Source organism: Tinamus guttatus, unplaced genomic scaffold (genome assembly GCF_059628265.1).
Source record: "Tinamus guttatus ecotype Peru unplaced genomic scaffold, ASM5962826v1 Tinamus_guttatus_pri_ptg000429l, whole genome shotgun sequence".
Lineage (NCBI taxonomy): Eukaryota > Metazoa > Chordata > Aves > Tinamiformes > Tinamidae > Tinamus > Tinamus guttatus.
Window position 1 is genome coordinate 2,987 of NW_028288963.1, and position 21,769 is coordinate 24,755.

At 51.7% G+C, this 21,769-nt stretch overlaps 1 protein-coding gene across 1 annotated transcript; it reads right to left on the reverse strand.

The window, feature by feature from the left end:
- Nucleotides 1-4,539: 4,539 nt before the first annotated feature.
- Nucleotides 4,540-5,460, reverse strand: LOC148593201 (olfactory receptor 14C36-like). The gene has a single exon (XM_088531729.1). The coding sequence runs from the start codon at nucleotides 5,458-5,460 to the stop codon at nucleotides 4,540-4,542; it is 921 nt and encodes a 306-aa protein (XP_088387855.1).
- Between the last annotated feature and the right edge of the window lie 16,309 nt (nucleotides 5,461-21,769).

Consider the following 21,769-nt stretch of genomic DNA (forward strand, 5'->3'; position numbering starts at 1 on the left):
CCACATCTCTGACAGGGTTGCAGGGAGATGTGGGTTTTCTACTTTAAGATGTTAACCAGGACTCTGCTGCAGAGATGAAGAAGAGTATGAAGGGAAGTTGCAGGGATTGTTGTTCGCCAACTTCATCAGCTGCAGAGCAGGGAGCTGGTCACCCCACAAACTGCTGATGGAGTCAAATAAGATGGGGACTGATGAGTGAGATGGGACTGCTGGATCAACACCCGCAGCCTGGACCTCAGTTCTTGTTCCCTGTGATCCTGCTGCTCTCCACCAAAGCTCCCAGCTGTGACTGCAAAGACCCCTGTGGATCCTAGGCTGTAGCAGTACCTTCTCAGGGCTGGAGGCTGCCACAAGAGTCCTGCCTGAGGGTCCCACCATGCTCGGGACAACATGGCAGCCAGCACTCCTGCGGCTGGGGCTTTCCCGAGCCCCAAGGCTCCCGTGGGGCAGCTCCAACCCTTGTGTGGGCGCTGGGGCAGAAGGAGAGAATCCAGGGCAGGTTTCCCTGGCACTGGCTGCCCCTCTTCTCCCCCACGCCGGGGTGGGCAGTGCTGGCTGAGCCCAACACAGCAGCTCACACAGCCCCCCAGGCCCCCACACCAGCACCCCCAGCACCCACAGCCCCGAGCTGGGCTCCCCTCCCTGCCCCGGCCCCGCACAGCCCCCAGCACAGCCAGGAGCCCCGCGGGGCCTCACAGCCAATGGCTGCTCTGGGCACAAGGAGGTCACTGCTGCCGCAGCCCCTGATAGGCCAGCTGCAGGGAGAGGGCGTGGCTGCTGCTTGGGAGGTCCCCGCTGCGGGCAGAGCTGATTGGGCAGCAGCAGGGCTGGCTCTGCCTGGTGACTGTGAGGTCACCGCTCCCGCAGCGCCTCATTGGGCAGCAGCCGGGCCCTGCGGGGCTCTGCGCTGCTGAGATCATCTCCGCGGAGCAGCTGCTGAGCCCGGGCTGGGCTCCTGGCGGGGAAGGGCTGGGGAGGCCATTGCTGCCCTGGAGGGCAGGGCCAGAGAGCTGGGCGGGACGGCGCTGTGGCGTCATGTCTTTGTGAGTGCCTGATTGGCCGGCAGCAGGCAGGCAGGCGTGGGCGGTGGGTGGGGGGTCTCTGTGGTGAGAGGAGCTGAGAGGGCAGCAGTGGTTCCTGTGTGGGGAAGGGGGTTGAGGAAGCTGCTGTCTCTGAAGGCCACAGGCAGCAGCAGGGATGTGGTGGGGTTTGTACCTTGAGGACACCTCCGTGTGAGCAGCTGGGTTTGGGGTTTAGGCTTTAGGGTTGTGATCAGTGGTGCAGAGCCTACCTGGAGGCCTGTAGCTAGCGATGTCGCCCAGGGGTCCAGTCCTGCTCTGTTTATTCATTCATGTCCTGCATGAAGTGACAGAGTGCAGCAAGTTTGCTGGGGATATAAACCTGGGAGCAGTGGCTGATCCATTGGAGGGCTGTGCAGCCATTCAGCGGGGCCTGGGCAGGTTGGCGAGTTGCGGGTAGAGGAACCTCATGAAGTTCAACACAATCAAGAGCAGCACGTGGGGAGGAATAACTCCATGCCCCAGAACAGGTGGGGGTTGACCTGCTGGAGAGCAGCTGTGAGAGAAGGACCTGGGCATTCTGGTGGGCAAAAAGTTGACTCTGAGCCAGCAATGTGCCCGCATGGCTGAGAAGGCCAATGGCATCCTGGGCAGAGAGGGGATCTTATCAGTGTTTATAAATACCTTAAGGGAGGGTGTCCGAAGGAGGGGGGCAGTCATGTCACCAAGAGCTCTGTAGGTCACTGCCTTGGAGATGGCCCAGCCAGGCAGAGAACAGTCCTGGAAAGCAGTGCCCTCCACTCACCCCTGTTGTTGTCCAGAACTTGCTGATAAATCCTTCAGGAATGTCTCCAAATGATACCAAAGGATGTGAAATATTTCCAGTGGGGCACTAGAGAAGTCCCTGCTAGTCCCCTGCTCCAACAGGCCTCTGCACTGGGCACAGCTGTGCAGGAAGGCAGGACTTTGGGGCTGTTTAGGGATTTGGTGTTTTGTGAGGGAACCAGGGCTTGAAGGCTACTTTCAGGTTAGGCATTTTTCAAAGCCAGAATCCAAGTCATGTGGGATGAAACAGCACCAAGCATAGCCGTTTGAGTAGATACTTTGGTGAGCCTCAATACGAGTTTCTGCTGGGGGTTGCTGTTTTTTTGCAAGTCAGTTGTAGGAAAATATGAGACAGGTCAGAGGTTTCCTTCCTTAGGCACCAGAGAAATTTTTAAGCAGCATGAATCATATTTTTTAGATGTCACATGTGATTACTAGGAGGAAGGTTTCTCTTGGAGCACAAGAAGGATCTTGAGCATTTTCTCTCTAACTTTTAAGCAGGAGTAAGTTTTTGCATATACATTATTTTACATGATGAATGAGATCCATCCACAATTCTTGGTTCTACCAATCCATTTGCTGTGTTACAGAATGCGTTAGTTCTGTGTGGCCCTGAAATGGGCCATTGGGGCTGATTTTGCACTTCTAGTGTAACCTTTGAACAGCCTTTGTACTTCTGGCTGGACTAGCTTTCTTTGCAGTACTTATATTTTATAAAAAGAGCGGGGCTGGGGAAGGTCACATCGGATGCTCTGCTCTCGGGGCACATGGCCTTGCATGTTGTTTCCAGTAAAACTAGAGTATAAAATAAATTTCCTTCACAAGTTTCCTTGTTTCCTTCACAACAAATTCCTGCAATGAAAGGAGGTTCTGAGAAGAAGATGGGGTGTGATCGACCACAGTTCTTGCAAGGAAAGCTGAAGGGTGGGACTTTAGGGTGGCCCTTGTTTTAAATGAGCTGCAAGACCACTTGAGTGGAGCAGCTGACCATCTTGCAGCTGAGCAGATCAAGTGGTTGCAGAAATGCTTTTCACCATATTAATCAAAAGAGAGCGAATGTCTCCCTGAGTGAGACAGACCAGCGTGTGTTGGGTAGGGGGAGTGTGGACAAAGCTCAGCTCAACAGAGGGTATAAAAATTGAAATGTAACAAAGAAATAAAAAGGGGTCTGGAGCTGTTTTCAACGTATTCCTTTCTGGCAGCTGGGGATGCTCAGTGTGGTGGCAACGAGCGTGTTGTAAAGACAGGTTAATGGGAATCCCATTTGTACTGTCCCACACCTGAGTTCTCATCCAGCTGTGGGGCGGTCCCTGGCCAGCTCCGTCCTCCTGCAGGTCCCCATATCCCAAGGGAGAGGAAAAGGCCGGGCTTGCATGACCTCCCTCCCTGGAGCTCCCAGGGAAAAGCTGTGCCCAGTCCCAGCACCAGCCCCAGCGTTGCAGAGGGGGCTGCCCTCTCCCACCCACCTGGTGGTGCCAGACCCACCTCAGCCCAAACCTGAATGGCTCCAGCACAGCCCTGGAGGAGCTGGAGCTGCCTTGAGCTTTGAGATCATCTGCCAGCAGGAGGATTTGACGTGGGCACAGCAGCAGCGGTGATGAGAGGAACAGACCCTGCAATCGCCTGTGTTGGCCAGGGCACTGGTCGGGTGATTCCTCTGTGGCCAGATGGACCCTATGTGTTAGGTGGATACCTGCTCAAGGGTAGGAGCAGCAGGACCTTCTGGGGCTTCCAACGCAGAGTGAGCTTCCAGTGCTTCTGGATCTCTGGCTAAAGAATAAGAAACCGTGGAGCTGCAGAGAAGTTTCTGTGGGAAGGGACCCGCGGAGTTTTCCAGTCCAACCTCCTACCCAAAGCAGGGCTGGTTGGAGCCCTCCAGTGTTATCTGGCCACTGCTGGACTCTACCTGACCCCCGTTACCATCCACAAACCTGCCCTGCTCCTCTTGTTTGAGCACTGGAGGATGGCATCTTCTGTCCATAGATCCCAGCACTACTGGCCCTGCCTGCATCCTGGGCATTGTAACCTCAGACCAATGTGGCTGCTCTTGCTTCTTCATGCACATGAGACTCTGCATGCAGCCTTCCTGGGCTCTCCTCATGCCTTTAAACTGTTTGTCAGGAAATTTTCTGCCCTGTACATACAGACAGCTTTGGTATCTAGAGCCCTCTCTGGGACCTGCTCAGTTCCAGCCTCCCTTGCCAAGACTTTCCACACTATTAGGAGGGCCAAGTCGAGCTGGAGATGGGAAGTCATCTCTGCAGAATGGTGACAAGACCAGGTCAGGACCCAGCTCAGCCATGTCCACAGCATCAGTCAGGGCAAGCGCAAGGACAAGGGGCAGGAGGCCCCATAATGAGGTCAGTGACTCCCTGTCTCCCTAGCTCTTGTGCCCAGCAGGTCCCCTCCCTGTCTGCCTGCAGTCCCTCCATACCCACCCTGCTGCCCAGAACATCCCCAGAGCCCTGGGCCTGCAGCCCCTCCGGCAACTTGTCTTGTCACGGTGGGAGACAGACTCAGTTGGAATTGAACATGGCTAAGAGTCAGATTTACATGAGAGATTCTTCAGGACAAATGGCATGAAACAGAAAATTTATTTTCCTTTGCAGGAATGTAACAGAACAAAAGTAAGAAATAAATCAAAAAAACCCACATATCCTGGATGCCAAATCTCCCAGTACAGATATTGCTGATGTTAGAACAATTGGATGAGTTTCCTAATGGCATCCTTGAGCTCCTTGTTCCTCATGCTGTAGATGAGGGGGTTCAGTGCTGGAGGCACCACCGAGTACAGAACAGCCACCACCAGATCCAGAGATGGCGAGGAGATGGAGGGGGGCTTCAGGTAGGCAAAAAATGAAGTGCTGAGAAACAGGGAGACCACGGCCAGGTGTGGGAGGCACATGGAAAAGGCTTTGTGCCGGCCCTGCTCAGAGGGGATCCTCAGCACAGCTCTGAAGATCTGCATGTAGGACACCACAATGAAAGTGAAACACCCAAAGGCTAAACAGACACTAACCACAAGAAGCCCAACTTCCCTGAGGTAGGAGTGTGAGCAGGAGAGCTTGAGGATCTGGGGGATCTCACAGAAGAACTGCTCCACCACATTGCCTTGGCAGAGGGGTAGGGAAAATGTGTTCCCAGTGTGCAGGAGAGCATAGGGAAAAACACTGGCCCAGGCAGCTGCGGCCATTTTGACACAAGCTCTGCTGTCCAGGAGGGTCCCATAGTGCAGGGGTCTGCAGATGGCAACGTAGCGGTCATAGGCCATGACAGTGAGGAGACAATACTCCGCTGATACGAAAAAAAAGAAGAAAAAGACCTGCCCAGCACATTCCATGTATGAAATGACTCTGATGTTCCACAGAGAATTGTGCATGGATTTGGGAACAGTGGTGGAGATGGAGCCCAGGTCGAGGAGGGAGAGGTTGAGGAGGAAGAAGTACATGGGGATGTGGAGGCGGTGGTCGCAGGCTACGGCTGTGATGATGAGGCCGTTGGCCAGGAGGGCAGCCAGGTAGATGCCCAGGAAGAGCGAGAAGTGCAAGAGCTGCAACTCCCGTGTGTCTGCGAACAGCAGGAGGAGGAACTCGTTGAGGGAGCTGCTGTTGGACATTAGTTCCTTCCAGTCACATGGGACTGTCTAAAGAATAGAAGATATGGAGAAGTTAAGAGAAACTTTTGAAGAAAAATGCCGTGAAGTCATTCAGTTGTCTGACACTATCCTCCATTGCCTCCCTTTAGTAAGAGTATCTTAGTGCAGTTGCTTTGCTTGAGCTCCATTTTGCACTGTTTGTTGTGAGGAGCAGGGACATCAACACGGGAACTCCAGGGAGTCTATCATGCCGTACAGTAGCAGAAACTGAGGCACGCTTGGACATTCACCTTCTATGTCAGGTGAAATCCACTCACGATGTAGACAGGCTTTTCAGCATCTTTACTCCCAAGACTACACAAAGGGGTTTGAGGAACATAGTTTTATGGAATTGTTCAATATTTTGTAGTTTCTTTGACATGTCCTTGTCACTCCTGAGGAATGTTCCACAAAGGACAAATCTTTGGAATTTCAGCCCTGAATCCTTAGAGAAATGCATCCACAGTCACTATGTGCAGAGTGGGGACATCTTGTTTATCTATTAGTCTTGTTCCCTTCTGTCCTGTACACATGTCTCCTTGAGCTAGAGGATCATTGTGTTCATTATGCTGCCCTCAAAGGAGGCCAGGCTCTGCTGAGAGCAGAGCAGTGCAGTGTCTATGTGCCCATCTCCAAATTTCTCTTCCTTTCTCCACACACCTAAGGGAGGTCTCCACACTCCTGGCCAGAGACACACAGGGCTCATTTCAGCTGCTCATGGACAGCCTCTCACCACCACCTCCATAGCCTCAGCATCTCGGCAGCTTCCTCACACATCACTCAGATATCACAGAATGGCCATGAGACAGCAGAGCCTTTCTGGAGGGCAGGTGTCAGCCTGGCGGGACACCACAGGGAAACAGCAAAAGGAGCATTGGTACTGAGGACGGGCTCTCCTTAAGGGAGAGCCAGTGCAATTCCTAGGCTCACAGGCTGCGTTTCCAGGAGCTCCACGGGACAAAAGGGCGCTTGGGAAACCTCACTCCCACGCAGACCCCTCTGTTCCACAACTTGTAGCATCAGTGTCTGAACTGCAGCTGAAAACATCCAGCTGCAGAAAGCTGAGAGCAAGAACAGGAAACGCATGGATGGGAGGGGAAACAAGGAGCAACACCATCAATGTGCTGCCAAGGGAGGCAAGGAGAGGGACAGAGAGGCCTTCTGGAAAACTTTCACTTGACCGTCTGGGTATGTCACCTCTCCGAGGGGGACGTCGCAGGGCAGTCCCTCTTAGCCCTTTGGTGGGGCGGCAGGCAATGACCTGTGGCAGGAGAGCTGCCCCTCTCCTCTGCTGCAGGTCTGGCTGCAGAGGAGGCAGCTCCTGCCCTGCACCCCCTGCCCCTTCCCTGCCCATCTCTGCTGCCTGCAGCTGTCCCTGCCACCAGCTCTTCCTCTCTCCCAGTGTCCTGTCCCTGCCATTGCTCACAGATCCCATATGGTATCACCCTCTGTGTGCTCAGTTCTGCTCTACAGAAACCTCTGGGCCATGTCCAGGGGCAGCTCTGCAGTTGCAGTTCCTAAGGAGTCGGTCACATGGGATCCTATGAGTCCACAAAGACGATATGGATGCTACCTGTAGGCTATAGTGGGCATGAAGCAGCTTGCTGAGGCTTCTCACAGACCTATTGATCTCTAGGCAAGAAGATCTAGGACTCCCAGTTCCCTGCCAAAACAGAAAGCTTGTTCCTTCATTCCCCCTGCCATATTAAGGAGGCTGAAAGAGCAGAGAGAGGAAGGAAAGCTCCTTCCCTTTCAAGTGGCCCTTCTGATCTTGCTCCTGTAAAGGACCCCTCGCACATGCCCTGTGTATGAGCTGGAGCTGTGAGCAGACTTCACTCTGCAGCAGCCTCTTAGCAGCAGAATGAACCTGCCCTGACGGGTGTCTGTCTCCCCACGCAGCGCTTCCCCGCAGCGCTGTGGGGAGCACCCTGGGCAGTGCTGCCCCTCGCAGGCTGCAGAGTCACTGTCCCGGGCACACAGCACCCTGGGCCTGGGGGAAGCTGCTCTCAATCACAGCCCATGCAGAGCTGGGTGCAGACCGCAGCTTCACACCCCTGTGTCTTCCCAGAGAGAAGGGAGCAAGATGCCCTTTCCCTGTGAGCGTGTGGCAGGGAATCCCTGCTCTGAAGCATCTCCTCCTCCTGCTAAACCCTGGATACTCTAGGAGAGAGACCATTAAAATCCCAATCCATGATTATATGCACCGAGTTCAGAAGAGGCCACCAGGAACCTCAGCAGCATTGCCCTGCAGACAGAGACTCACTGTTTCAAGGGCTGTGAAGGTTGTTCCCACAACGAGCTCTGCTCCCTCTCCACACTGCCGTTCCCCTCTCGCTGCCTTCTCTCCTCCCCTGTCCGCAGCAGCAGGCAGTGCCCGCAGCCCTGCTGCTCTTGGCACAGGAGCTGCTCCTGCACTCGGCTGTGTCTGGGCAGTGCTGACAGGCTGCCACGAGCTGCCTCCGTCCCAGGAGCCTGGCCCCGCTCAGGAGCAGAGGAACAGCTGAACTCACCAATTTCTCTGTCCCTTGTGCTCCCTCCTCCTGGGAAATGTGCATGAAGTAAGTAACTTGTTGTCCTTTCCTTAATGAATGGAGAAAAAAAGGATTCCAAAATTGCCATCTGTTTCATCAGAGGATGACTATCTATGAAAGTTGGAAGTGTCCCACTCTGGAAGGCCCTAGTTAGGAAGCCCCTAATAGGCAGGACACCCAGAAAGGGGCAAGAAGGGGGCACTACGCGAGCACCATAATACAGTGCAGTATAATGTAGAGACCCTGGCGGATCATTACAGTGCAAAAAGTTCATATAATTCAGTGCAGACATTTAATTCAGTGACATAGAAATAGGTTGCAGGGCCAAGACAGATGCCTGGTTTGTCCAGCATAACCAGATGTCTCCTCTAGGAGGCACAGCCTGGGATCTATGGCAAACCATGTCCAATCCCTCCTGCAGCTGAGCGTGCTTCATACCTGGGAGAGGCACCTCACACCAAGGGGTCTGCACTGGTCTCTGCTCTCCTAAAAGCTTCTCGCTTTGTTCCCACACAACCTCTTTGCACCCTGGAAAACACGATGGGGCTAATGCTGACCCCGGGATTGGTAGATCACAGTTGGCTCAAGCCCAAGGACATCTTCAGGGACACCTTCTCCTGCCTGGACATGGGCTCACCTCTGTCCCAGGCCCCAGGGTGCTACAAATCAGCTCCAGCAACAAAAGCCTCTCCTGTCGTTCCCTCATACCCTATCTCTGTTTCTCCCTGGTCTTGGGCACTGCAGCCTTGACTTTCTTTTTGGGAACCTCCTCTCACAATTGCGTTGATCCCCGCCCTCCATGCCAGCATGGCTCTGCTCTCAAGTGGGGCCATTGCACACAGTGTCTTTGGCTCTTTGTAACAGGTTTCACCAGGACCAATCTGTCTTCTGTGCCACATCCTGATGTTTTGCAGCCCAAATATATGCAAATGCCTGTAGCCTGGCATGGAGACAGAAGCACAAGCTGTCACAGGACCTCAACATCATTGCAATAACTGAGATGCATTATCACCACTCACACAACTGGAGGCCTGCACTGCTGGGGTAAAAGCTCTTCAGGGGAGGCTGTGAGGGAAGAGGAGGAGGGGGCAGGTCCTTTGTGTGGAGGGGCAGCGCGGATGGACAAAGTGCTTCCATGGCATGGACAAGGTTTGGGTATGTGCTTGTGGGTGAGCATCAGACGAAGGGTGACATCATGTTGGAGCTACAGACCATGCAGTCAGTCTGATGGCGTGGATGACATCTTTAAGCAACATGACAAAGTCTGTGGATCATAGGCCCTGGTTCTTACTGGCAGAATAGGTTGGAAGGCTCTTGAATGTCCCTAACATTCACTGGAAAGGCAAAGACCAGGATGTAAACAGGCTGTGAGGTTTCTGGAGTGTGGACACCAGATGCAACAGAGAAGTCTCAGTTAGGGTGGAAGATATGCAACAGTTTGGGTAGCAACAGGATATAAAATACTACTACTGTTAATAAAAAATGAAGTGAAAAAATATTAAAAATATAAATATTAGAAAAAATAGTGAAGAAACAATGTTCAGCATTGGTATGGGATGCTGAGGGAGTCATTTTTAGAGAGCAATGACAGTTTCCCTAGGCTGAAAAATATCTGTGAAATTGTTTTCCTCAGGCTCCTCGAGTGCCTTGTTCCTCATGCTGTAGATGAGGGGGGTTCAGTGCTGCAGGCACCACCGAGTACAGAACGGCCACTGCCAGATCCAGAGCAGGAGAGGAGACATAGGGGACCTCAGGTAGGCAAAGATGCCAGTGCTAAGAGGAAAACAGACAATGGGCAGGTGCGGGAGGCACATGGAAAAGGCTTTGTGCTGGCCCTGCTCTCAGCACAACAGCAAAGATCTGCTCATAGGATAACACTGTGAAAATGAAACAATCAAACATTAAACTGGCAGTAATAATAAGATGCCTAACATGGCTGAGGTAGGAGTGTGAGCAGGAGAGCTTGAGGGTCTGAAGGATTTCACACAAGAACTGTCTACAGAGTTCTCTCTACAGAAAGAAAACAGGAAAGCGTTAGCAGTGGGGACAGGAACAGGTACAGTAGGGCACCTGTAGGAAAACCACGTCCCACTGCAGCGCTTGCTGGGCAAGTGCCCCAGGTTGTGCTGGTTTTCCTACTTCTACGCTAATAAATGAATTCCAACACTGACTGTAGGGAAAATCCATCCCGCCGGCACGTAGTGTGCTGCAAAAATAGGAGACACATCACACTGAGCTCTGTGCTCTGGTCTCTGAACTCTCACACCCTTCTAGCTCTCCTCCCCTGAATTTCTGCTCACTCCACCAGGTGATATGAACAGGGACTGGGCTAATGAGGGCCTCAGTGTGGATGGACCGCTGGCTACCCAGGCCTAAGGACTTCTGCAGTAGCACCTTTGCTTTCCCAGAGATTGCTTCAAGAAATCTGCCATCCTGCCCTGTCCCTCAGGCTAGGCAGCTGTGATAGTCACAAGTGCTCCATGTGCCCACCTACAACCCCTTCACACACACACCCGTGGTCCCTACGGCACCGGCATGGCCCTTGGGTGCCTAGGATCCCTTCGTTATCTCCTTAACCCTGCTTCATGGACTCAGGGGGCCAGCAAAGGGGCTGCTGGTGCTGTCCATGGGCCGGAGTGGGCAAAGGCACTTCTGGAGCTTCCTCACAACCTGCTGGTCTCTTCGTGGGCTTTGGAGACTTCAGTCAGTTCCCTTGGGGTAGCCTTTTCTCTGGCACAGTGATGCACAGAACATGCCTCCAGCAGCAGCATCCCTGCACATCTGGGCATGCACTCATGCAACAAGGGGAAACATGTCCTAAGGATTCATGGTTTAATTCTGCATTTCAGATACCCTAATTCATATTGCTTTGATGTACCCTCATACCGGTTTATTACAAGATGAAATTGGAGAGGATAAATAGCAAGGGTCTTTCCCCCTCTCTCTCCCCCTTTTTTTTTCTCTTCTTTTTCATTTTATTTTTTCAGTAGGAGTTGGAGAAGGACCTGGAGCTGAGCCCACAGCAGGGCACCAAGACTGCAGGTTGTCACATATCCTTTGGATGGAGGCTTCTCTCATCTGCTGGCCTGATGGTCATCAACCAGGTGGCCAAGACAGTGAGGAGAGCCTTAAACTGGGAGTGACTCAGGGGAGAAGACTCCAGCAAGAGTGAGGAATTGATGGCCTGGGTTGGCAGGGAAATGTGCAAGTGATGTGGACAAAGGAACCCCTGGAGAGAGCAGTGGGATGCAGGGAGCTCTGCTTAGGGACCTGCAGAGAGCCTGTCAGGATTGCAGGGATGAGGATTAGTGGGCAGAGCAACAGAGCTGGCCTTGTGTAGATCTCTACTATGGATCTCTAGAAAGACATCATGATGGGATCCCCATGGTTTTCACCAAGACATTGTGATGGCGTCTTTCTCCATGGTCTCCACCAAGGAATCATGATGGGACCTCCATAGTCCCCACAAAGGCATCATGATGGGGTCTGCCATGGTGTCCAGCAGGACATGATGATAGGGTCCCCATGGAAACCACCAGGGCTTTGTGATGGCAGTGGTAGCCTGCCCATAAGGCCATTGTGAGCGGGTGGTCCCCATGGTGACCATGTTCTTGTTGGGGCCCAAGGCCCCAGGTTCGCCACTCTGAGGAGAGCAGCTCCAAGCAGCTCTGAAGGGTGGAGGACCTCAGGAAAGGCAGCCATTAAGTAAGCATCTGTCAAGAAGAAGAATGCTCCATACAAACAGTTGGTAAAATTAGGAAACATCTCTGGAGCCCAGCTTGACTAAAGAGGGAACTGGCATGTGGCCTTCAAGTCAGTAAGGCAGCATGTGGAAAGGGGAAGAAGGGAGGGACTGCAAAGGAGGACGTCAGAAATATTGTCCAATAAAGTAAGGATGGTTTGAGAAAAGCCAAATCTCCCTGCTCCTGCTTCAGTGGGAGTAAAAGAATGAAGAAGGAAAATGTGGGCTCATGGCTGAATGGGACTGGGATTCTAGCAAATGCAGTCCTGCTTGGCTTCAGTCAACCTTCACCATCAAGGTGAAGCCTGAGAAATGTCTGAAAGGGGCAACTGGAGAGGTCACTTCTCTCTCCCTGCCCTGGCAAGTGTGTGCCCTGGGCAGACCTGTGGGATCGCCTGGGGTTGGGGCTTGTTTTGAGGATTTGGCATTGGGTAAGACAGGATCAAAGTCCTGTGGGATGAAAGAGCACAAAGTGTGAGCACAGGCTGAGATGAGGGTGAGCCTCAGCTCCATGATAACTGCTGTGGGCTGCTCTTTGTGTAGAAGTGGGATGGAGGACAGTCTGTGGCAGAAGACAGTCTTCCTCCTGGAGGCACCAAAGTAGGCTCGCTGTTCTTCACTTCCTCAACAGGGTTTCATGCACTGTGCTACTTAAGATAGAGGTGATAGTCCAGAAAAGAGCAAAGGAGCCCTTAGCACAGATCCCCCTGAGAACTTTATCTAGGGCTCTGCCTCTTGCCTTACTTAATGGCCATGGTGAAAGTAGTGCACAAACATGGTGCTGCCAAATTAGAAGAATGAAAATGTATTTCAAATTGTTGAAGACTGTCTGAAGTTTTGGAAAAGGCCATCTTTGTTATTCTTTCAGAATGTTCCTACTTATGACTATAATCTGGTTTAGGGGATGGATTCAATTTGATCACATAGAGAGGCTGGTGCTGCTGGAGATGCCCTGGGCTATTTCCCTTGTGGTGCTGAAATTTTTGGAGGTGGCTCCTGCAGGCCCTTAGCTTGTCATTAGGAAAAATATCTGAAATAATAATAATAAAAAAGCTAAGACCTCTTATTTTCCCTGTATTGACTAGAAAGGGAAATGCAGACAACTGCATTTGACAGAGACATCTGCACGGATGGGGGGTCTGTCATGGGGTGGAATCCGCCCGCTCACAGACACACTTTGACCAATTCCTCACATATCTCCACATGTCTGATTAGCTTGGACTTTTTGAAAGTCAGCTTTGATTCAGATGATCTGCACATCTGCACTTTCCATGGTTCTAGTCTTCCTCCTCCCCTTGCTCTTTATCATTCAGACACCTCTCAACTCTTCCCTTGCTGCTTTGAGCTTCAGGGAGCCTTTCAGGAGACTCTTGTTGTCTCTTAACCAGCTCCTTCACCGTGTGTCTATCCAGCCTTTACTACCTGGTTGTGAAAAGAGGTTCAAGGAAGGTTATTCCTTGTAGGCTGTGAAGCTCCCTGGAGACAACTCAGGATTCAACCTACAGTTGAGATTTTGTTTCCTATTGACATAGGATCCAGGTTATTTTGTTTTATCATACTTAATACTTTTACATGTTTGCAGCTAGTTCAGGTGGGAATTGGTGCACATGAGCTGCAAAATTCAGCTACTGGTGCGAGAAAAACAGTTTGGTTTTAGCCAGAGTGATCCAAGGTCCCAGTGGCTGATGAGAGAAGTGGCAGGGCTGGGGAGCTGAGCAAGAAGGTTCTGCATACAGGTCTCCCCTCAAAATCATTGCTTTTCACACATGTCCAGACTTCACGGGGAGACACTCTAGGAAGTGGAGAAAGTGCGTATGGCTGATTCAGAACATAGAACAATAAAGAAAGCTCAAAAAAATATATCTATCTTTCTTTTCCAGGTGCTCATTGTAATCAGTCTAATGTTAAGACACTCCTTTCCAATTAGCTAGAGAAGATTTGAAAATTGAAGAAAATTATGGCAAGAATCATGGCTCCTGAGGAGTTTTGCATTTGACTGACCCTTTGGGAGTAGTTGGTGCTGAGCTCATGAACCTCTGATGCTGAGAGGAGACTGAAGAAACTTCTCCAGAAGTTCAAGTCAGAGGCACATCCCCAAGTTTCTTGGAGGGTTAATGGGTCCCACTGTGGTTCATTACCAAGCAAAGCCTCCCCAGGGGCTGATCAGAGCAGAGAGTTAAAAGTCATGATTAAACATAGGAAAAATGCAAAGTGCAGGTGCCTCTGATGCCAAGTCAACCCTACATGTGTGTTAACAAGCAGAATGACCAAATAGAGGTGCCCAGTCCCTGAGTACAGACATCCTTTCCACCACGCTTTGCCCAAGGCTTTTGGTTGGAGCAGTGTGTGGGTGGGAGTGTTCAAGGCCTAGGGCAGGACACTGATCCAGGACCTCTTGTGTCCCTGGGGGAAAGCAGGCAAGGAGGCCCTGTTGCCAGAAGGAAGAAGTTTCTTCTCCTAGACCTCAATGGCAGAGACATCAGCCATGGCCAAGAGGACATAGACCTAGTTCTTGAGGAGGTTTTTGGTTGTGGCCCTGCCCTCGGCTGTCTCCCCTTTGGGCTGTCCTACACTTTCCCATGCTTGTCCCTGTTTCCCTGCAGCTTGTAGACACCCAGGCTGCTTCCCCACCTTGTTCTAACGCCAGCATCTCTCCAGTTTTTCCCATGTTTCTCTGTCCTTGGTGACTCTTCTTTGAAACACAAAGGCATGAGTTGATCTCAGGTCCCCTCCAGGTGACATGATGCACCACAGCACTGCTCTTAAGTGACATTTCTCTTTTCTTCAAGTCAAGTCTGTACCTCAAGCGGCAGTTTGTGACTCTTTCTCCTTCTCCGTTTCTTTCCTACTACCAGAACAACTTCCATCATCCCTGAAACCACCCTGCAGGCAGTCACAGGCTCCTGCTCTCTTCCCATTAGCTGTAACAGTTCAGCAGGCTAAAGAAGCTCATGGCCTTCAGCTTCTCCATGCATGCTGTGTCCTGCCCAGGCCCGAAAAAGCAACGTCACACCAATAGAATGGCCTGACTCTGGGGAGGAAAAAAAAGAAAAAAAAGTCAGTAAAAAAGGAAAAAAATGAAAAAAAAATCAGTAGAAGCCTTAACTTCTTTGTACTGAACAAACCCAAACCCTCTCCTCACAGTGGGGCAAGTGGTGCTCCAGCCCCCAACCACCTTGGAGGCCTGACACTGAACTGGCTTCACGTGATGAGCAGAGAGCCCCAGTTGAATGCAGTATCTAGAGGTACTCTAATGAGTACAGAGTAGGGGGACTCCAGTTCATGCAGTCCAGGACACAGTGGCCTCCAGAGCATGTTGCTGGCTCACATGCAGCTTGCTGCCCACAAAGGTCCTTCTCCAAAGAGCTGCTGCCCAGCCGGACATTGCCAAGTCCATATCACTGCAAGGCTTGATCTATCCCAAGGGCAGGACCTGGTTTTTGTCCTTTTTGGAACACCATCCCTACAAAGTAGACAATACTATCCTGTGTAGCCAAGCTGATCTCCCAAGGCGTATTCTAGTTTTAATGAGCATCGGGATAGACCATCCTTGTGCTGAGTGGCTCTGCTCCTTAAAGACCTGCTGGCTTTCCTAATCTCCACCACCCTTCAGATTACCGGATTCCCCCAAGGGGAGGGAGCCTACACAAGCTCTCACCCAGACCTTGATCCATCCCATGCAAGAGCACCTCCCATCTGAGTTATCCCTTCACATCAAGGACATCCACCCCATCCTGCTCTTCCCCCCTAACCTTTCTTCCTGCGAAGCTTGTCCTCTGCCATCACAGCCCTCTAGTCATGTGAGTGGTCTCAAAGCCTCTCCATTATTCCAACCATGGTTCAGTGCAGTGACAGCTCGTGCCTCTCCATCTGCTCTCCTCTGTGCCCCAGGGTGCATGCACTTGTGTGCGATATTGGGGTGGAGAGCCTCAGCTGTGGCACAAAGAAGAGGTCTGCAATGGAGAAACCTGTTACCAAGAGCCAAGGACACCGTGTGTGCAATGGCCCCACTTGACAGCCGGGACATGCTCATGTAGAGAGCACTTAGGGCTATGCTGAAAGGACGTTCCCACAAAGAGAGCAAAGTCTGGAATGCCCAAGGCCAGGGGGAAGCAGGAGAGGGATTTGGCTCCTAGGGGTAATTCCTGGGCAAGCTCCAGAAGTGTGGGATAGATGAGTGGACAGTGAGGTGGATTAGGAACTGGCTGGATGTCAGGGCCCAGAGAGTGGTGATCAGCGGTGCAGAGTCTAGTTGGAGGCCTGTAGCTAGCGGGGTCCCCCAGGGGTCAGTCCTTGGTCCAGTCCTGTTCAATTTATTCATCAATGACCTGGATGAAGGCACAGAGTGCTCCCTCAGCAAGTTCGCTGATGACACGAAACTGGGAGGAGTAGCCGATACCCCAGAGGGCTGCGCTGCCATCCAGAGGGACCTGGACAGACTGGACAACTGGGCGGTGAAAAACCTCATGCAATTCAACAAGGCCAAGTGCAAGGTTCTGCACCTGGGGAGGAATAACCCCAGACACCAGTACAGGCTGGGGACCGACCTTGTGGAGAGCAGCTCTGCGGAGAAAGACCTGGGTGTCATGGTGGACGACAAGGTGACCATGAGGCAGCAGTGTGCCCTCGTGGCCAAGAAGGCCAATGGGATCCTGGGCTGCATTAAGAAGAGCGTCTCCAGCAGGTCGAGGGAGGTGATCCTGCCCCTCTACTCAGCCCTGGTGAGGCTGCATCTGGAGTATTGTGTCCAGTTCTGGGTTACACAGACTAAGAGGGATGTGGAGCTGCTGGAGAGAGTCCAGCGCAGGGCCACAAGGATGATCAGGGGCCTGGAACATCTGCCCTATGAGGAGAGGCTGAGGGAGCTGGGCCTGTTCAGCCTGGAGAAGAGAAGGCTGAGAGGGGACCTGAGCAGTGTCTGTAAATACCTCAAGGGAGGGAGTGCAGAGGACGGTGCTGGACTCTTTTCAGTGGTGGCCACTGATAGGACTAGAGGAAATGGCCGGAAACTGAAGCACGAAAAATTCCATAGGAACTTAAGGAAAAATTTCTTAACAGTGAGGGTGCCAGAGCACTGGAACAGGCTGCCCAGAGAGGTTGTAGAGTCTCCTTCTCTGGAGATCTTCAAAACCCGTTTGGACGCAGTCCTGTGCCACGTGCTCTAGGTGACCCTGCGTGTGCAGGGGGGTTGGACTAGGTGATCTCTAGACGTCCCTTCCAACCCTAAGCATTCTATGATTCTATGATTCTATGATTCTAAGGTCTGGGTGAGAGCTTGTGTAGGCTCCCTCCGGATGAGGGAATCTGACAATCTGAAGGGCAATGGAGCTCAGGAAGACTAGAAGGTATTTAAGGACCACAGCCACCCAGCACAAGGATGGTCCATTCCGATGCTCATTAAAACTACAAGACACCTTGGGAAATCAGCTTGGCTACACAGGATAGTATTGTCTACTTTGAAGGGATGGTGTTACAATGAGGACAAAAACCAGGTCCTGTCCTAGGACAGATGAACCCTCCCAGTGATATGGGCTGGGGAATGTCTAGCTGGGCAGCAGCTCTTTGGAGGACCTTTGTGGGCAGTGAGCCAGCAACATGCTTTGGAGGCCACAGTGTCCTGGACTGTATGAACACGAGTCCCCCTACTCTGTACTCTTTAGAGTACCTCTAGATACTGCATCCAATTGGGGCTCTCTGCTCATTACGTGAAGTGAGTTCAGTCTCAGGCCTCCAAGAAGGTTGGGGGCTGGAGCATCACTTGCCCAACCTGTGAGGAGAGGATTTGGGTTTATTCAGTGCAAAGAAGTTAAGGGTTCTGCAGAAAAAATCTTTTTTTTTTTTTTTTTTCTTTTAGTCTGTGGGTCAGCACCTGACATGGCCTCCCCGGAGTCAGGCCCTTCTATTGTTGTGAGGTTGCTTTTCAGGCCTGGTAAGCACATGGCCTGCATAGAGAAGCTGAGGACCATGAGCTGCTTTAGCCTGCTCAAGTGCCACAGCTAATTGGAACACAGCAGGAGCCTGTGACTGGCTGCAGGATGGTTTCGGGGATGATGGAAGTTGTTCTGGTAGTGGGAAAGGGTTTTAGAAGGGGAAAGAACCACCAACTGCAGCTTGAGGTACCGACTTGGCTTGAATAAAAGAGAAATGTCACTTAAGAGCAGTAGTGTGGTGCAAGAGGTCACCTGGTTTGGACCTGAGATCAAGCCATGCCTTCAAAGAACAGTCACCAAGGACAGAGAGACATGGGAAAAGATAAAGAGATGCTGGGGTGAGAATAAGGTGGGGAAGCAGCCTTGGTGTCTACAGGCTGCAGGGAAACAGGCACAGGCATAGGAAAGTGTAGGAGAGCCCAAGGGAGAGACAGCTGAGGGTGGTCCCAAAACCTCCTCAAGAACTAGGTCTACACAAGGCCAGCTCTGTTGCTCTGCCCACTAATCCTCATCCCTACAATCCTGACAGGCTCTCTGTCCATCCCTAAGCAGAGCTCCCTGCATCCCACTGCTCTCTCCAGGGGTTCCTTTGTCCACATCACTTGCACCTTTCCCTGCCATCCCAGGCCATTAACTTCTCTCTCTTGCTGGAGTCTTCTTCTCCCCTGAGTCACTCCCAGTTTAAGGCTCTCCTCACCGTCTTGGCCACCTGGTTGATGACCATCAGGCCAGCAGATGGGAAGAGCCTCCATCCAAAGGATATGTGACAACCTGCAGTCTTGGTGCCCTGCTGTGGGCTCAGCTCCAGAGAGAGCACAGAGAGCAGAGCAGAGCAGATGGAGCGGCACAAGCTGTCACTGCACTGAAACACAGTTGGAATAACTGAGATGCTTTGAGACCGCTCACATGACTAGAGGGCTGTGATGGCAGAGGACAAGCTCCACAACAAGAAAGGTGAGCGGGGAAGAGCAGGGTGGGGTGGATGTCCTTGATGTGAAGGGACAGCTCAGATGGAAGGAGCTCTTGCATGGGATGGATCAAGGTCTGGGTGAGAGCTTGCGTAGGCTCCCTCCCCTTGGGGGAATCCGGCAATCTGAAGGGTGGTGGAGCTTAGTAAAGCCAGCAGGTCTTTAAGGAGCACAGCCACCCAGCACAAGGATGGTCCATCCCTATGCTCATTAAAACTAGAAGACACCTTGGGAGATCAGCTTGGCTACGCAGGATAGCATTGTCTGCTTTGTAGTGATGGCATTCCAATAAGGACAAAAACCAGGTCCTGCCCTTGGGATAGACCAAGCCTTGCAGTGATATGGACTGAGGAATGTCCGGCTGGGCAGCTGCTCTTTGGAGAAGGACCTTTGTGGGCAGCAAGCTGCATGTGAGCCAGCAACGTGCTCTGGAGGCCACAGTGTCCTCGACTGCATGAACAGGAGTCCCCTACTCTGTGCTCGTTAGAGTGCCTCTAGAAACTGCATCCAGTTGGGGCTCTCTGTAGAAGAACTCTGCTCATCACATGAAGTGAGGTCAGTGTCAGGCCCCCAAGGTGTTTGGGTGCTCGAGTATCACTTGCCCCACTGTGAGGAGAGGGTTGTGAGGAGAGGGTTTGGGCTTGTTCAGTGCAAAGAAGTCAAGGTTTCTGCTGAAAATTCCTTTTTTTTGTTGTTTTCCTGTGGATCAGCAGCTGACATCACCAGAGTGAGACCCTTCTGCTGGGGTGAGGTTGCTTTTTCAGGCCTGGGCAGCACATGGCCTGCATGCAGAAGCTGAGGGCCATGAGCTTCTTTAGCCTGCTCAAGTGTTACAGCTAATGGGAAGAGAGCAGGAGCCTGTGACTGCCTGCAGGGGGGTGGTTTCAGGGATGTTGTTCTGGTAGTAGGAAAGAAACTGAGAAGGGGAAAGAGCCACAAACTGCCGCTTGAGGTACAGACTTGACTTGAAGAAAAGAGAAATGTCACTTAAGAGCAGTGATGTGGTGCATCATGTCACCTGGAGGGGACCTGAGAGCAAACCATGCCATTTTGTTTCAAACGACAGTCACTAAGGACAGAGAGACATGAGAAAAGATGGAGAGATGCTGGGGTGAGAACAAGGTGGGGAAGCAGCTTGATGTCTATAGGCTGCAGGGAAACAGGCACAGGAATGGGAAAGTGTAGGAGAGCCCAAGGGAGAGACAGCTGAGGGTGGTGCCAAAACCTCCTCAAGAACTAGGTCTATGTCCTCTTGGCCATGGCTGGTGTCTCTGCCGTTGAGGCCTAGAAGAAGAAACTTCTTCCTTCTGGCAACAGGGCCTCCTTGCCTGCTTTCCCCCAGGGACGCAAGAGGTCCTGGATCAGTGTCCTGCCCTAGACCTTGAACACCCCCACCTACACACTGCTCCAACCAAAAGCCTTGGGCAAAGCATGATGGAAAGGATCCCCCTGCTTAGGGCCTGGTTCTCTGTTTGGTCAATCTGCTTGAAAACACACATGTAGGGTTGACCTGGCATCAGAGGCACCTGCACTTTGCATTTTCCTACATTTAATCATGGCTTCCAATTCTCTGCTCTAATCAGCCCCTGGGGAGGCTTTGCTTGGTAATGAACCACAGTGGGACCCATTAACCCTCCAAGAAACTTGGGGATGTGCTTCTGACTTGAACTTCTTGAGAAGTTTCTTCAGTCTCCTCTCAGCATTGGTGGTTCATGGACTCAGCACCAACTACTCCCAAAGGGTCAGTCAAATGTAAAACCCCTCAGGAGCCATGATTCTTGCCATAATTTTCTTCAATTTTCAAATCTTCTCTAGCTAATTGGAGAGGAGTGTCTTAACATTAGACTGATTACAATGAGCACCTGAAAAAGAAAGTTGCCTCATGCAGATGTCTCTGTCAAATGCAGTTGTCTGCATTTCCCTTTCTAGTCAATGGAGGGAAAATAAGAGGTCTTAGCCTTTTTTTTTTCTTTCTTTATTTCAGATATTTTTCCTAATGACAAGCTAAGGGCCTGCAGGAGCCACCTCCAAAAATTTCAGCACCACAAGGGAACTAGCCCAGGGAATCTCCAGCAGCACCAGCCTCTCTACGTGATCAAATTGAATCCATCCCCTAAAGCAGATTGCAGTCATAAGTAGGAACATTCCCAAAGAATAACAAAGATGGCCTTTTCCAAAACTTCAGGCAGTCTTCAACAATTTGAAATACATTTTCATTCTTCTAATTTGGCAGCACCATGTTCTTGCACTACTTTCACCATGGCCATGAAGTAAGGCAGGAAGCCGACTCCTACACAAGGTTCTCAGGAGGATCTGTGCTAATGGCACCTCTGCTCTTTTCTGGCCTATCATCTCTATCTTAAGCAGCACAGTGCATGAAACCCTGCTGAGGAAGTGAAGAACAGTGAGCCTGCTTTGGTGCCTCCAGGAGGAAGACTGTCTTCTGCCACAGACTGTCCTCCATCCCACTGCTACCCAAAGAGCAGCCCACAGCAGTTATCATGGAGCTGAGGCTCACCCTCATCTCAGCCTGCACTCAGACTTCGTGCTCTTTCATCCCACAGGAATTTGGTCTCGTCTTGCCAAACGCCAAACCTCCAAACCAAGCCCCAACCCCAGCCAACGCTATAGCTCTACCCAGGGCACACACTTGCCAGGGCAAGGACAGAGAATTGACCTCTCCAGTTGCCCCTTTCGGACATTTCTCAGGCTTCACCTTGTTGGCGAAGGTTGACTGAAGCCAAGCAGGGCTGCACTTGCTAGAATCCCAGTCCCATTCAGCAGTGAGCCCGCATTTTCCTTCTTCATTATTTACTCTTACTGAAGCAGGAGCAGGGAGATTTGGCTTCCCCAAAACCATCCTTACTGTTCTGGACAATATTTGTGATTTCCTCCTTTGCAGCCTCTTCCCCTTTCCACATGCTGCCTTATTGACTTGAAGACCACATGCCAGTTCCCTGTTTAGTCAAGCTGGGCTCCAGAGATGTTTCCTAATTTTACCAACTGTTTGTATGGAGCATTCTTCTTCTTGACAGATGCTTACTAAATGGCTGCCCTTACTAAATGGCTGCCTTTCCTGAGGTCCTCCACCCTTCAGAGCCGCTTGGAGCTGCTCTCCTC

Coding starts and splice junctions, on each gene's coding strand:
- LOC148593201 (XM_088531729.1), bottom strand. CDS start 5,460: ATGTCCAACAGCAGCTCCCTCAACGAGTTCCTCCTCCTGCTGTTCGCA.